Source organism: Chiloscyllium plagiosum, chromosome 8, assembly GCF_004010195.1.
Source record: "Chiloscyllium plagiosum isolate BGI_BamShark_2017 chromosome 8, ASM401019v2, whole genome shotgun sequence".
In the NCBI taxonomy this organism is placed as follows: domain Eukaryota; kingdom Metazoa; phylum Chordata; class Chondrichthyes; order Orectolobiformes; family Hemiscylliidae; genus Chiloscyllium; species Chiloscyllium plagiosum.
The window spans coordinates 73,189,486-73,204,600 of record NC_057717.1 but is presented as its reverse complement, the minus strand read 5'-3'; the positions used below and the strand labels follow the sequence as shown (position 1 = coordinate 73,204,600).

The window sequence follows — 15,115 nt, the reverse complement described above, 5'->3', positions numbered from 1 at the left end:
TCGGAGATTGCTGACATATTTGCTGATCTATCTCCCTCAGGCTCTTTGAGGGTGAATTGTAAACTTAGTCATGTAATTCTGGCAAGAGTTTGTACCAGGTTTTCCATTTGACCTAATTTAATAGTCCTTTGATTCGTTTATGGAATCTGTTGAGATCTTTCCTCCTTTTTGTTCCATCTCCAATTTGTCTGAAGACCCTGCAAACGGGAATCTTGAGCTGCCATTTCTACTCCTTCCAGCTGTAGTAACTACAGCACCCTCTTCTCAGTCTTCACTCTCAGCCCATCTAGCTTATTTTGGACAAGTTCATGTTAACATTATGTTGGCCAAGCTCCAAGAACTCAATAAGCATGTGGACTTTGCTGCCAGCCCAGTTGACCATCTGACCCATGAAGTTCTGTTTCTCCTAGAACCAGTTGCAATGTTCCAGGAATATCTCTCTTCTGAAGCTTCTCCCTATCAAGGCATTCATCTGCTCTGGCCTTTTAATCTGCACTAGCTGAGGTGTGGTGCTGAGTGTGCTGGAGCTTCAGAAATTTTTGCATTTTGTTTCTAACTCTCTCTCAAATTTGCCTGTGTGATTTCATGCATCTTTTAGCTTGTGGTGTTATTGACAACAATCTCACTACTTGCCTTCCTGTCTGTGTTCTGCAGCTGCTCAGTAATATCCATGGCAGCTTGGATTTCTAACCTTTTGGTGTTGAATTTTCTGAAATTTTTTGGAAGCATTGATGAGGGTAATGCTTTTGACATGGTATGGATGCATTTTCAGAAGGCATTTACTGCAGTGTCTCACAATATACATCTGAAAAATGTTGTAAGTCACGGTATGAAAGGAACAATGGTAACATAGATAACTTGAATAAAGTCCCATCAGGTGACTGATAGCAAAGGTAAGACCCTTTGGCAAAGGAAATTTGGCAAATTGGATCCATGAGCAGCAGGAAGCAGTATGTGATGGTTGGAGGTTGCTTTCTGACTGAAAGTTCTGTGTCCATTTATGCCCCAAAGGGGTCAATAGTGGTGTCCTTTCTGTTTGTTGTTTATATAAACAATTTAGATTTGTATGTAGAGGCTTTGATCAGTAAATTAGTTCAAATATGGTGGAGCGGTAAATAGTAATGACATTGGCCTTCGATTGCTTGTGGATAGAGACAGGCTGATCAGTAGCAATAAAGTTCAGTGGATAAATTTCAGTTGATGCAGATAAGCAGAACAAACAAGACCAGGGGTAAAGTAGTTAAGAAGGCGCTTGCCTTTAATTGTTGAGGCATAGAATTAAGTGTAGAGAGATTATGCTGGAACTAAAATGCTGAGTGAGCTACAACCTGAGTATTGTGTATAGTTCTGAAATCCATGTTGTAGGAGGGATAGCATTTCAGTTTGTGCAGAGGAGATTTTACAAGGGTGCTGCCTGGCCTGGAGAGTTCCAGTTATGAAGAGAGATTGGATAAACTGGGGTTGCTTTCCTTAGAGCGGAGAAGGTTGAGAGGCACTTGATTGAGATGTATAAAATGATGAGGGACATAGATAGGGTAGACAGAAAGAAACTTTTCTCCTTGATGGCAGGATCAATGACCAGGTGGTGTAGATTTAATGTAAGAGGTAGAGGTTTCGAGGAAATGTAAGGCAAAACTCTTTCATTTGGATTGTGATAGGAATCTGGAACTCGCTGCCTGTGAGGATAATAGAGGCAGAAACACCCATGACCCAAATGTGCATTTGTGATGGCAAGATGTACGGGCTCTGAGCCAAGTGCTGAAAAATGGAATTACAATATTTAGGTGGTTTTTAATTGGTGCAGACTCGATTGGCCAAGTAATTTAAAGTTTCTATCATTCTGCCAATTTTAGACGAGAGTAATGGTCAGTAGGTATTTTTCAGGCTGGGGGGGGAAGGTTGGTCGCAGAGTTCTGCAAGGGTTGGTATTGAGACCTTTATGTAGGCCTTTTGTCGTCTATTGGGTTTACACTGGATATCAATAACCTAAGGCATGCCTAATAACGGGATGCTCCCAGTGTGAGAGTTGTAGTCATACTGTGTGGCAACAGACCCTTGGGTGCAACCAGTCCATGCTGAGCATAATCCCAAGCTAAACTAGTCCCACTTGCCTGCTCCTGGCCCATATTCCTCCAAACCTTTTCTATTCATGAACTTATCTAAATGTCTTTCAAACATTGTAACTGTACCCGCATCAACCACTTCTTCAGGAAGTTTGTTCCACAGACGAACCACCCTCTATTTGTTTGGCCCTCGTGTATTTCTAAAATCTCTCTCGTCTCACCTTAAAATCGTGCCCCTCGTCTTGAAACCCCCCTCCATCAGAGGGAAAGGACTGCTACCATTAACTCGATGTCTCTCCCCCAATATTTCAACATTTCTATAAGGTTGCCTCTGAACCATCTTAGCTGCAGTGAAAAAGCTCCCAGCCTATCCAGCTTTCCTTTATAACTCAAGCCTTTCATGCCTGGCAACATTCTGGAAAATCTCCAGCTTAATACTATCCTTCCTATAACTGGGCGACCAGAAATGGGATATAGTATTCCAGAATAGGCCTCACTCATGTCCTCTACAACTTCAACATAGTTGCCAACTTCAACATAGTTGCCAACTCCAATACTCTAAGGACTCAGCAATCAAGGCAAGCGTGATAACCTACTTTCTAACCACCTTGTCCACATAACACAAACTTCATAGAATTATGTGCCTGAAACTTTAAGTCCTTCAATTATACAATGAGATTTTGGAGAAGGTTTGTCACTCAGGTTGTGGATTAGGTTGAATATTTGCTCCCTGAGTTGGTAGGTTCGTTCTCTGAAGCTTTGTCACCATGTGATGTAACATCATCACTGAGTTTCCGGTGAAGTGGTGTTGTTCTGCCCTGCTTGCTTTTTCTGTCTTGGTTTGTTATGGTAAACAAATATCATTTCCAGTTCTGTTTCTGAGAGGTTGGTAAATGCGTTCCAAATCTATATGTTTGTTAATGGCATTTTGGTTTGAATGCCAAGCCTCTAGCAATTCCTGTGCATGTCTTTGTTTAGCTTGTCCCAGGATGAATGTATCATCCCAGTTGAACTGGGGTCCACCATTGTCGGTGTGCACGGATATCAGTGATATTTGGTCATTTCCTTTGGTGATTTGGTGCTCATGTATCCTGGTACATGCCTGTTTGTCCAATGTAATGGTTGTTGCAGTCCTTGCAGGATATTTTGTATATGACATTCGTTCTGCTGGTTGTTGGTATGGGATCTATTAAGTTCATCAAGAGCTGTTTAGGTGTGGTGATAGGTTTGCGGGCTACCATGATGACAAGGGTCCAGAGTAGTCTGGTCATTATCCCTGAGATGTCTTTGATGTATGGCAGGGTAGCTAGAGGCTCTGGGTGTGTTGTGTATTTTTTTTAAGTCGGTTGTGTAGGAATCGGCGGTCTGCACTTATTGGGTACCCGTTGTTCCTGAATACGTTGTATAGGTGTTTTTCCTCGGCTTCTCATAGTTTCTGGGTGCTATACTGTATTGTGGCTCGTTTAAATAATGTCATGATGCAGGTCAGTCTGTGGGTGTTGGGATGATTAGTCCTGTAGTTGAGTATCGTGTCTGTGTCTGTGTCTTTCCTGTAAACACTGGTCTGCAGCTCTCCGTTGGCGTTTTGTTCTTCAGTGATGTCCAGGAAGAGGAGTCTGTTATTGTTCTCCTCTTCTTTGGTGAACTATTATACCAGTAAGGATGTTGTTTATGTATTTGTGGGTTTCTTCTAACTTTTTGCTTGCTTTTGATGAGCTTTGATATAAAAACTTTAGTTTCTGCTTGCTGTTCACCGCTTCCATATCATCCAATCAACTTATAATGCTTACACAGCATAAGTCTACGAAAGCCACAAATGTAACTGATCAGTAGTATTTATTTTTACATCTGTTTTTCTGTGCATGTTCAAAACAGCACTTCATTGTTTCCAGAGTTACTGTGACAGTTCAGTTCATTTCGATTGATTTACAATGTAAGTTCCATCTGCGAAACACAAATACTTTTAAAATTCAGCGACAGTTATAATCATGAGGTCATCACCAGGCTTCATATGTTTTCTTATGTCATTTAGCTTCATTTTGGAGAGCCCTGCAAATTGTAAGTTAATATCTGCACTTGCTTTTTCTAATTATATGTTAATGGTGTGAATTTGGGTGTGCAGGGGACAATTTCCAAGTTTACAGATGACGTTAAACTTGAAAGATGTGTAAACTGAGGAGAAGGATAGTGGAACTCCAAAAGAATATTGACAAGTTGCTAGGTTGCCTGGCAGTGTGATGGAGGCAGGCTCATTTGAGGCATTCAAGAGGATAAGTTTTTAGAGAGTAATAACAAATGGAGTTACGGGTTAAATGTAGGAGATTGGCACTAAGTGATGGAGCTGGAACAAGCCTGACAGGTCAATTAGCTTCCATCGTCATCATTCATTGATTCCGTAATCGGCATTATGGGAACTACACCAGCCTACAGTCAAATCTGAACAGGCAGAAAGACCTGCCTGTTCCTCTAAATATTGCTTTCCTAACTTCCTTCCTAGCTCCCACACCTGGTATAGCTGAGTGAGCCACAGAGCCAGAGATTCAGGTCTCATTGCATTCCATTGGAGAGCCACAACTTCCACTGGTTTCAGATCTGAATACTGGCTTTGGAGGGAGATGCACAGAGGTTCTTGTGCTATGTGGCTGGTCCTCTTTGCTCACTCATCCTTTCATCTGCAGGCCTAACACATCAAGAAAAGTGGTGTCCACTGTTCTTTTGTCCTTTTTTGGTAACTGTGATTCCAGCTACTGATCAGTCTCTATAACTTGGAGCTTGTCAGTCCAGCTGCTGATACCTCTGCCCGTGTGGATGTGCAGGATATAGCAAACTTTCTGTAGTTTTCCCATGGGATAGGATATGCACGACATAGGACTGACGTGTCTGTCATGATCCTATCTGTTAGACAAACAATAAACTTGCAGGAAATAAAGCAATGTTTGTTGTGTGCTATTCTGCATGCAACCTAATGAACTTAGAAGAAAAAATTATTAGACTACCAAATATGTTTGCATGAAATACTGGAGCAGGCTACAGTAATACTGAATACCAAGCACCAGATTGTTGTGGTGTGACCCTTGACCTTTTGTTGCTGAGGTGGATGTTTTGGCAGCAGCTTCTTAAGCTGCTTCACTCTTTCTCCAGTTCTGTTTATTCCTGTTGCGTTTGTGCGCATTCTCAGTCTGAAACATTTGGCTGAAACATGAATTGTCTCTCTAGAAAAGGGCTAATGCAGACTATCTTCCTTCCACAGGGTTGGCCTTTGATGCCTGGGACCTGGAATATTACACGGGATTGTTCAGAAAAGTGGGCAGGAATCCCAGCAGCGTGGAGTGTTTTGACCTGGCACAGTCCAACAGGTGAGGTTGACCACTGCTACACCCTGTGGTCCACTTGACGTTCTTGTCAAACTCAAACTAGTCTGACTGCCTCACTCTCTTGGATGTGAATCGGTTCCCTAAATTAATCCAAGTGCCGCACTCTCCAGTGTCTATCAATCCATTAATCCCACTGCCCCACACTCTTCACGCATCAATTCCACTGCCCCACTCACTCCCCCATTAGCATCTCTGCCATTCCCCCACCCCAAACAGGTGGTGCACCCATTCCACTCGTGCCCATCTCTGCCCCTCTTGTTTGTTGCTTTTGGTAATTACTACTGGTTTGTCTGCCCCCAGTGAACACAGCCGGCATTGGTTCTTTAAGGGGCGTTTGGTGATTGATGGTGAAACCAAAGAGGAGAGCCTTTTCGACCTGATCATGAAGACACAGGATTCTAGCAACAAGAACAACGTTATCAAGTTCTCCGACAACAGCAGGTTAGCCTCAGCAATATTGCAGCTGAGGGGATGGCAGACAGCATGATAAACGGGGAAAGGGAAAGGAAGCAAGCATTGATGTGGACGGGACTTCATTCATGTTGGGGACAGAGTCTCATTGCTGCGCAGTTTGAGCTGTGTGTATCGATGAATTGGGGGTGATGAGGTTCTTGTTGGAGGACAACACGATCACTCTCACAGAGGATGTTGATCCATTTTAACTTTCGGATCAATGAAACACTTGTTCTCTTTCCACCCTGCAGTGCAATCACCGGGAAAGTTGTGAAGGGTCTATATCCCAGCAATCAGTCACAGGCTAGCAAGGTGAACATAGGAGAAACAATGAGACATGTAATCTTCACTGCAGAAACACACAACTTCCCCACAGGTTTGTGTCCATGTCTGTGATTCTCTGTCTGGTTGTCTTGCTGAGGTGTGATTCACTGTTAACTGGCTTGTCACTGTCACAGGTGTTGCTCCTTTCAGTGGTGCTACCACGGGGACTGGAGGTCGGATCCGTGATATACAGTGCACAGGTCGAGGAGCACATACCATTGCCGGAACTGCAGGCTACTGCTTTGGGAATCTTCTATACCCAGGTGAACTTTGAACTGAGGACCCATGTCCGTAGAAAATGGTTCATCGAGCAGCATCACTGCTAACATTTAATTATCCTGCTGCAGTGCTTTCGTGATATTTACTTGATACCAAGCTTGGAAACTGCGACTCATGGTTAACGCAAGATTAACGTGCTCTTTTTTGCAGGCTACGAGCTGCCCTGGGAAGACCGAACGTTTGCCTATCCTGGGAATTTAGCACGGCCCCTGGAGATAGCAATAGAGGCCAGTAACGGAGCATCGGATTACGGAAACAAATTTGGAGAGCCGGTCCTAGCAGGTGAGTCACAGTGGGCTGGTAAGATCAAGACAGGTCCTTAACAGGCCAAGTACTCCTCAAGCTTACTTTGTCATGGACACTCAAGGTTTGACCAAAGCCTTTTGTTTAAATATTTCAGGATTTGCGCGGTCATTTGGGATGCTGCTTCCTAATCAGGAGAGGAGGGAATGGTTGAAACCAATTATGTTCAGTGCTGGGATTGGAACAATGGAAGATCAGCACGTCCACAAAGAGCAACCAGAACCAGGTGGGTGCTGTTTGATCTCATGAGGGATGGGGAAGGTGGCTCAGCAATAGTTTTTTGCATCTTTCCTGAAGGTGTTTGGAACAGTTCAGAGGTTGCTTGACTCTGAATCTAACCATATGCTATCTGTTTTGGGAGTGTTTAATGGGGACTGTTTAGAGGGAGCTTTACTTTCAGTTTTAAAAAGAAGAGGGGACTTTTCTTGTGTCTAGCCCTGTAATATGCCTCTCCTGGGGCTATTTGGTGGCAGCAGTGTGGAGAAAGCTTTATGTTCAGTTTAAAATTGTAGAGGCAGCTTTACTTTGTCCAACCCATGCTGGTAGTGTTTAATTGTTATTTTAGCTAGTTCCTCTTTTTTGCATTTAGGTTTACTTCTTCTCAATCATGGAATCACATAGTTTAAAAAAAGGCATTGGGGCCCATCAAGACAGCTTTGGCTGTACACTAAATCTGCACGAGTCCCCTTGCCAGCACCAGGCCCATCGCCTTGAATGCTACGACATTTCAAGTGTTTTTCAAGTACTTCACCCACACATCCACTGCATTCTAGACTTCCATCGCTCTCTGGTTGAAAGATGATAGTTTTATCACATCCTCCTAACGCCCACCTTACCTATCCTTGGCCTACATAACGACATTCTAAGATTGAGAGTTGCCCCCATTATTCAACCTTACCATCATCAAGTGCCTCTATTATTTGGTACATTCCAACACTTAGAGTATTCAGTCCTCCTCCCCAGCAGGATAGAGGTTTCTACTGCTGAAAATGTGTTGCTGGAAAAGCGCAGCAGGTCAGGCCGCATCCAAGGAACAGGAGAATCGACGTTTCGGGCATAAGCCCTTCTTCAGGAAAGGCTTATGCCCGAAACATCGATTCTCCTGTTCCTTGGATGCTGCCTGACCTGCTGCGCTTTTCCAGCAACACATTTTCAGCTCTGATCTCCAGCATCTGCAGTCCTCACTTTCTCCTCAGAGGTTTCTACTGCCTAAGATTGCCTGTCCAGAAGAATAGAGTTGAATCTCTTAGTTCGGCTGCATCTATAGTTTCAATATATCAAATAGATTATTTAAAAAGTATTGATTATGGGATCAGACTGTTTTGTTGCACACTCTTTGAGCTAGTATGCTCTCTCAAGGCTTTTCCGGAGTGTTCTTATCAGAACCAGTCTCTGTGTCCAAGGCTGATTGTCTTCTACAACACATTTCCTTAACTTGTCTCTTTGCCACTTGCATGAATGCTCCGATTCTGATTTTGGAAACTGCTGCCTCAACTAACAATGCCCTTCAACCATCTCATGATAACTACAAACCATAGGCAGCCATTTTGTTACCTTCAGCCACGGGCAGATCCAATAACCACCAGCCTCCGACTCCTTCCGCAAAGCCAAATTTGGATCCAGCTGACTAAGTTACTCTGTGGTCTTGAATTTACCCCAGTAAGTTGAGTGCAAGAACTGAGACCGCTCCTGAGCGCAGATCCTGTATCATATTCCCACTAAGTGGCACAGTGTATGCAGCTGTGCAATAAAACTCGCCTGATAAAATGCCTCTTTGGAAAGGGCTGCAAACAGAGATGGTGTCGTCAGACCTTCTGCAGCTATTTGATTTTTTTTTTTGGCTCTTTTTAAACTCCTAACCAGTTGTTTTATGGTGTACTAGGTTAGTCTGTCTCTTAGACATAAGAGAATCCCTGCACTAACCTCTGGTTTGAGTACTGTAACATCTGCATTGAGGGTCCTGATGCACTGGTCAACAATAATGTCCCCACCCCCCACCGCCACACCAGTTCTGTCCTCCGACTGGGTTATAAGTGGATGCAAGGAGGCTTCACAGTGATTTAGTCCATTTGATTGAGTGGGCAAATATACACAGATGCAGTACAGCATAGCTAAATGTGAAATTCTACACTTGATAAAAAATAAAGTAAAACAAAAGTATTGTTTAAATGGCAACCTATAGGGAAGTGTGGATGTCCGAAGAAATCAGGACGTTCTTGATCATCAGGATATACAGGAAGCAGTTTGGAAGGCAGGTGGCATTTGGCCTCCGTTGCAAGAGGATTTGAATTTTGAAATAGAGATGTCTAACTGCAATTGAAGAGGACCTTGATGAAACCAGACCTGGAGTATCATGTGCAATTTTGGTCTCTCTACCTAAGGGGCAATATATTTGCCATATACGGATTGCAGAGAAGATTCACTCGGCTGATACCAGGGAATGCAGGACCCTGTAATGAGGAGAGATTGGTTTGACTGAGCCTCCATTCACCAGAGTTTTAGAAGGGTGAGAGAGGATCTGATAGAATTTGATACATTTTAAACTAAGCTGGAAAGATGAGATTTAGGGAGATTGTTTTCCCTTGTTTGGCAGTAGATAACGAGGGGATACCATCATAGGATAGGGGTTAGATCAACTAGGGCCGCAATGAGGAAATATTTTTCATTCAAAAGATAGTGAATTTGGGGAAATACATTCATAGAATCCCTATAGTGTGGAAACAGGTCATTCAGCCCAACAAGTCCACACTGACCCTCTGAAGAGTATCCCACCCAAACCCGTTCCCCTGCCCATATTACTCTATATTTCCCCTGACTAATGCACTGAGTCTACACACCCCTGAACAATGTGGGCTATTTAGCATGGCCAATCCATCTAACCAGATTTGGATTGTTGGAGGAAACTGGAGCACCCAGGGGAAACCCACACAGACACTGGGACAATGTGCAAACTCCACAGAGGCAGTCGCCCAGGGTTGGAATCGAACCAGGTTCCTGGCGCTGTGAGGCAGTAGTGCTAACCACTGAGCCACCTTGCTGCCCATCAATTGATGAAGATAAATAGATCATGAAGACAAATACCAATTTTTTTTAGATTATAACTTCTGAAGAAGGATCACCTTTTTCCCCTCCGTCAATGCTGCCAGAGTAGTTGAATTCCTCCAGCTATTTCTGTTTTGGCTTCAGATTTCCAGCATCCATAGTTGTTTCTTTTTATTTTTGTCAATATGTGGAATTCTCTACTACTGTGAAGGCCAAGTTAAGAAAGTTTTTAAAGATTTTAAAGGCATCAAAGAGTTGGAGAAAGTGGGAATATGAGATCACCGAGACAGAGAGATGTACAGCACTGAAACAGACCCTTCAGGGTCATCCGTGCTGACTCACCCATGCTGACCAGATATCCTAGATTAATCTAGTCCCATTTGCCAGCATTTGATCCCTATCACTTTCAACTTTTCCTATTCATGTGCCCCTCTAGATGCCTCTTAAATGCTGTAAATGTACTAGCCTCCTCCACTTCCTCTGGCATCTCATTCCATACACGCACCACCCACTCTGTGAAAACATTGCCACTTAGGACCCTTAAGTCTTTTCCCTCTCTCCTTAAACTTATGCCCTCTAACTTTAGCCTCCCTAACCCTGTTGAAAAGACCTTATCTGTTTACCCTGTCTGTGACCCACATGATTTTATAAACCTTGATAAGGTCATCCCTCAGCCTCTGACGCTCCAGGGAAATAGCCCCAGCCTATTTAGCCTCTCCCTATAGTTCAAATCCTCTAACCCTGACAACATTCTTAAATCTTTTCAGAACCTTTTCAAGTTTCACAACATCATCTTTCCTATAGCAGGGAGATGAGAATTGAACATAGTATTCCAGAAGTGACTTAACCGTTGTTCTGTACAGTCGCAACATGACCTCCCAACTCCTGTATGGGATTTGATTAATGCACTGCAAGTGTACCAAACACCTTCACTGTCATATCTACCTGTGACCCTATTTTCAAAGAACTATGAACGTCTCCTCCAAAGTCTCTTTGTTCAGCAACATTAAGTGTACAAGTCCTTGAGATAGAAAATCAGCTGTGATCATACTGAATGGCAGCACAAATTTGTAGGGCTGAATGGTCTGGCCCTGGTTTCTATCTTTCCTGGGGGCTGGCCCCTCAGTCTGTACCTTGGAACTACGCATGGGCTCATGTCTTGTCAATGCAAGCCATCAAAATAGCTCTGATCCGTCTATTATCACCACTCCCTGTTTTGTTTTTTGTATATTTTGACTATCTCTGCACTGACCTGTGTCTCTGGTTTCAGAAATGGAGGTGGTGAAGATTGGAGGCCCAGTCTATCGAATTGGAGTAGGGGGTGGGGCAGCCTCCTCAATCCAGGTAAGGGTCAGCTTGATGGGACAAATAGCTGCAAAGCTGAGACATTGGGGTGGGGTGGTGAGTGAGTGGAAGCCTCAAGAATGGAGAGGTTACTCCTGTTTCTGTGATTGTTACTCTCCTCCTCTTCGTCTCTTATCCCAGGTGCAGGGCGACAACACAGCAGAGCTGGATTTTGGAGCTGTGCAAAGAGGGGATGCTGAGATGGAGCAGAAGATGAACCGAGCTTTGCGAGCCTGCATAGAGAGCCAGGGCAACAATCCCATCTGTAGTATTCATGACCAGGGCGCAGGAGGCAATGGTGTGTGGAGATACCTTCAGCTAAGAGGCTGGGGCTGCATGTTGTTGATGGAATATGATGGGCGGAGGGCTTCATGATAGGTACAAGAGCTTGTGACATTGGAATGCATTTGTAGCTACTTGTGATTGTATACAGAGGAAATGAATGGGAAGGCGTTAAGGTCCATGGAGATAGTCAGTGAATGGGAAGGAGTTTGAATATTCTGCATGGTTGGAGTGGGTGAAGAGAGGTTTTAGGGGAGGAACTGTTGGGTGAAGTTCACAGCACAGAAGCAGATAAGTATTATTGTTTTAAGTGTGACCAACAGAAAGTCTGCAGTAGTGAGTAGAGTGGGTTCTTCTGTTTTTGGAGATATGTCTCTTGATTAAACTTAAAATATAAGTCATAACTATTAATTTAACCTGGGGCAGTGCTTGTAGAGGAATAAGACGGTACTATTTTCTGGGTCTGTAGATTGTGAAGAAGCAAAAATGGCCTTTAGTAGAGTGATATGTGCGTCTTGTCAGATGTGGGAGTTTAAAGGGAGTTTAATAATTACAGTGGATTATATCTGCCATAAATCCTGTTGGTTTCAAATCTTATCAAATCAAATGGATCTGTTGGAGAGACAGTTAGAAGCAATGAGGAATTTGCACCAACAACAGTATGTGGTGGATGGCAGTTATAGGAAGGGAGAAAAGTCGCAGATACAGCCACAAAGATGGGTTAACTCCAGGAAAGGTAAGAGAGGTAGGCAGCTAGTGCAGGAATCTTTTGTGGCTATACCCATTTCAAATAAGTATGCTGTTTTGGAAAATGTAGGGGGGCATGGATTCCTGGGGGAACATAGCACGAGCAGCCACATTGAGACTGGCTGTAATGCAACAAGGGGTACGTCGGGTTCCAAGAGATTAATTGTGTCAGGGGATTCTCTAGTCCGAGGTATAGACAGACATTTCTGTGTCCAGCAGCTAAAAATCAGACTGGTGTGTTGCTTCCCTGGTGCCAGGATCAAGGACACCTCAGAGAGGTTGCAGAATGTTCTCACGGGGGAGAGGAGCCAGCAAGAGGTCATTGTCCACATTGGAACCAACAACATAGAAATGGAAATGGTTGAGAGTCTGAAGGGAGATTAGAGAGTTAGGCAGCAATTTGAAAAGGAGGACCGAGAGAGTAGTAATATCTGGATTACTCCCGGTGCTACAAGCTAGTGAGGGCAGGAATAGGAGGATAGAGGTGAGGAAAGAGATCGATCTGAGACAGGTACAGCTGAGAACAGAAGCGAGTCAAACAGTCAGGGCAGGCAGGGACAAGGTAGGACTAATAAATTAAACAGCATTTATTTCCATGCAAGGGGCCTAACAGGGAAGGCAGATGAACTTAGGGCATGGTTAGGAACGTGGGACTGGGATATCATAGCAATTACAGAAACATGGCTCAGGGATGGGCAGGACTGGAAACTCCATGTTCCAGGATAGAAATGCTACAGGAAGGATAGAAAGGGAGGCAAGAGACAAGTGGGAGTGGCGTTTTTGATAAGGGATAGCATTACAGATGTGCTGAGGGAAATTATACCTGGAAATACATCCAGGGAAGTTATTTGGGTGGAACTGAGAAATAAGAAAGGGATGATCACCTTATTGGGATTGTATTATAGACCCTCTAATAGTCAGTGGGAAATTGAGAAACAAACTTGTATGGAGATCTCAGCTATCTGTAAGAATAATAGGGTGATTATGGTAGGGGATTTTAACTTTCCAAATATAGACTGAGACTGCCATAGTGTTAAAGGTTTAGATGGAGAGGAATTTAAGTGTGTACAAGAAAATTTTCAGATTCGGTATGTGGATGTACCTACTAGAGAAGTGCAAAACTTGACCTACTCTTGGGAAATACGGCAGGGCAGGTGACTGAGGTGTCAGTGGGGCCAGCGAACGTAATTCTATTAGATTTAAAATAGTGATGGAAAGGGATAGACCAGATGTAAAAGTTGAAGTTCAAAATTGGAGAAAGGCCAATTTTGATGATATTGGGCAAGAACTTTTGAAAGCTGATTGGGGGCAGATGTTCACAGGTAAAGGGACGGCTGGAAAATGGGAAGCCTTCAGCAGTGAGATAACGAGAATCCAGAGAAAGTATATTCCTATTAGGGTGAAAGGAAAGGCTAATAGATATAGGGAATGCTGGATGACTAAACAAAATTGAGGGTTTGTTTAAGAAAAAGAAGGAAGCATATGTAAGGTATAGACAGGATAGGTCGAGTGAATCCTTAGAGTACAAAGACAATAGGAGTATATTTAAGAGGGAAATCAGGAGGGCAAAAAGGGGTCATGAGATAGCTTTGGCAAATAGAATTAAGGAGAATCCAAAGGGTTTTTACAAATACGTTAAGGACAAAAGGGTAACTAGGGACAGAATAGGGCCCCTCAAAGATCAGGAGAATCGACGTTTCGGGCATAAGCCCTTCTTCCTGAAGAAGGGCTTATGCCTGAAACGTCGATTCTCCTGCTCCTTTGAGGCTGCCTGACCTGCTGCGCATTTCCAGCAACACATTTTTAAGCTCTGATCTCCAGCATTTGCAGTCCTCACTTTCTCCCTCAAAGATCAGCAAGGTGGCCTCTGTGTGGAATCGCAGAAAATGGGGGAGATACTAAACGAGTATTTTGCATCAGTATTTACTGTGGAAAAAGATGTGGAAGATATCGACTGTAGGGAAATAGATGGTGACATCTTGCAAACTGTCCATATTACAGAGGACGAAGTGCTGGTGTCTTGAAACGCGTAAAGGTGGATAAATCCCCAGGACCTGATCAGGTGTACCCAAGAACTCTGTGGGAAGCTAGAGAAGTGATTGCTGGGCCTCTTGCTGTGATATTTGTATGATCAATGGTCACAGGTGAAGTGCCTGAAGACTGGAGGTTGGCTAACGTGGTGCCACTGTTTAAGTAGGATGGTAATGACAAGCGAGGGAACTATAGACCAGTGAGCCTGACGTTGGTGGTGGGCAAGTTGTTAGAGGGAATCCTGAGGGACAGAATGTACATGTATTTGGAAAGGCAAGGACTGATCAGGGATAGTCAACATGGCTTTGCGTGTGAAATCATGTTTCACAAACTGAGTTTTTTGAGGAAGTAACAAAGAGGATTGATGAGGGCAGAGCGGTTGATGTTATCTATATGCACTTCAATAAGGCATTCAACAAGGTTCCCCATGGAAGACTGATTAGCAAGGTAAGATCTCGGAATACAGGGAGAACTAGCCATTTGGATACAGAACTGGCTCAAAGGTAGAAGTCAGAGGGTGGTGGTGGAGAGTTGTTTTTCAGACTGGAGGCCTGTGACCAGTGGAGTGCCACAAGGACCAGTGCTGGCTCCTCTACTTTTGGTCATTTGCATAAATGATTTAGATGTGAGCATAAGAGGTACTGTTAGTAAGTTTTCAGATGACACCAAAATTGGTGGTGTAGTGGACAGTGAAGAGGGTTACTTCAGATTACACAGGATCTTGACCAGATGAGCTAATTGGCTGAGAAGTGGCAGATGGAGTTTAATTCAGATAGATGCGAGGTGCTGCATTTTGGGAAAGCAAATCTTAGCAGGACTTATACGCTTAATGGTAAGGTCTTAGGGAGTGTTGCTGAACAAAGAGACCTTGGA

The 15,115-nt window shown here is 43.7% G+C and overlaps 1 protein-coding gene across 4 annotated transcripts in view; it reads left to right on the top strand.

The window, feature by feature from the left end:
• pfas (phosphoribosylformylglycinamidine synthase) overlaps positions 1 to 15,115 on the top strand; it is an 81,129-nt gene that overhangs the window by 14,607 nt on the left and 51,407 nt on the right. For all 4 annotated transcript variants that reach the window (XM_043694628.1, XM_043694627.1, XM_043694629.1 and 1 more), the window contains 8 exons: positions 5,314 to 5,419; positions 5,738 to 5,878; positions 6,142 to 6,266; positions 6,349 to 6,477; positions 6,644 to 6,775; positions 6,894 to 7,022; positions 11,109 to 11,182; positions 11,324 to 11,480. In XM_043694628.1, the coding sequence (XP_043550563.1) occupies positions 5,314 to 5,419; positions 5,738 to 5,878; positions 6,142 to 6,266; positions 6,349 to 6,477; positions 6,644 to 6,775; positions 6,894 to 7,022; positions 11,109 to 11,182; positions 11,324 to 11,480 (993 nt within the window). The remainder of the gene's footprint in view (positions 1 to 5,313; positions 5,420 to 5,737; positions 5,879 to 6,141; positions 6,267 to 6,348; positions 6,478 to 6,643; positions 6,776 to 6,893; positions 7,023 to 11,108; positions 11,183 to 11,323; positions 11,481 to 15,115) is intronic.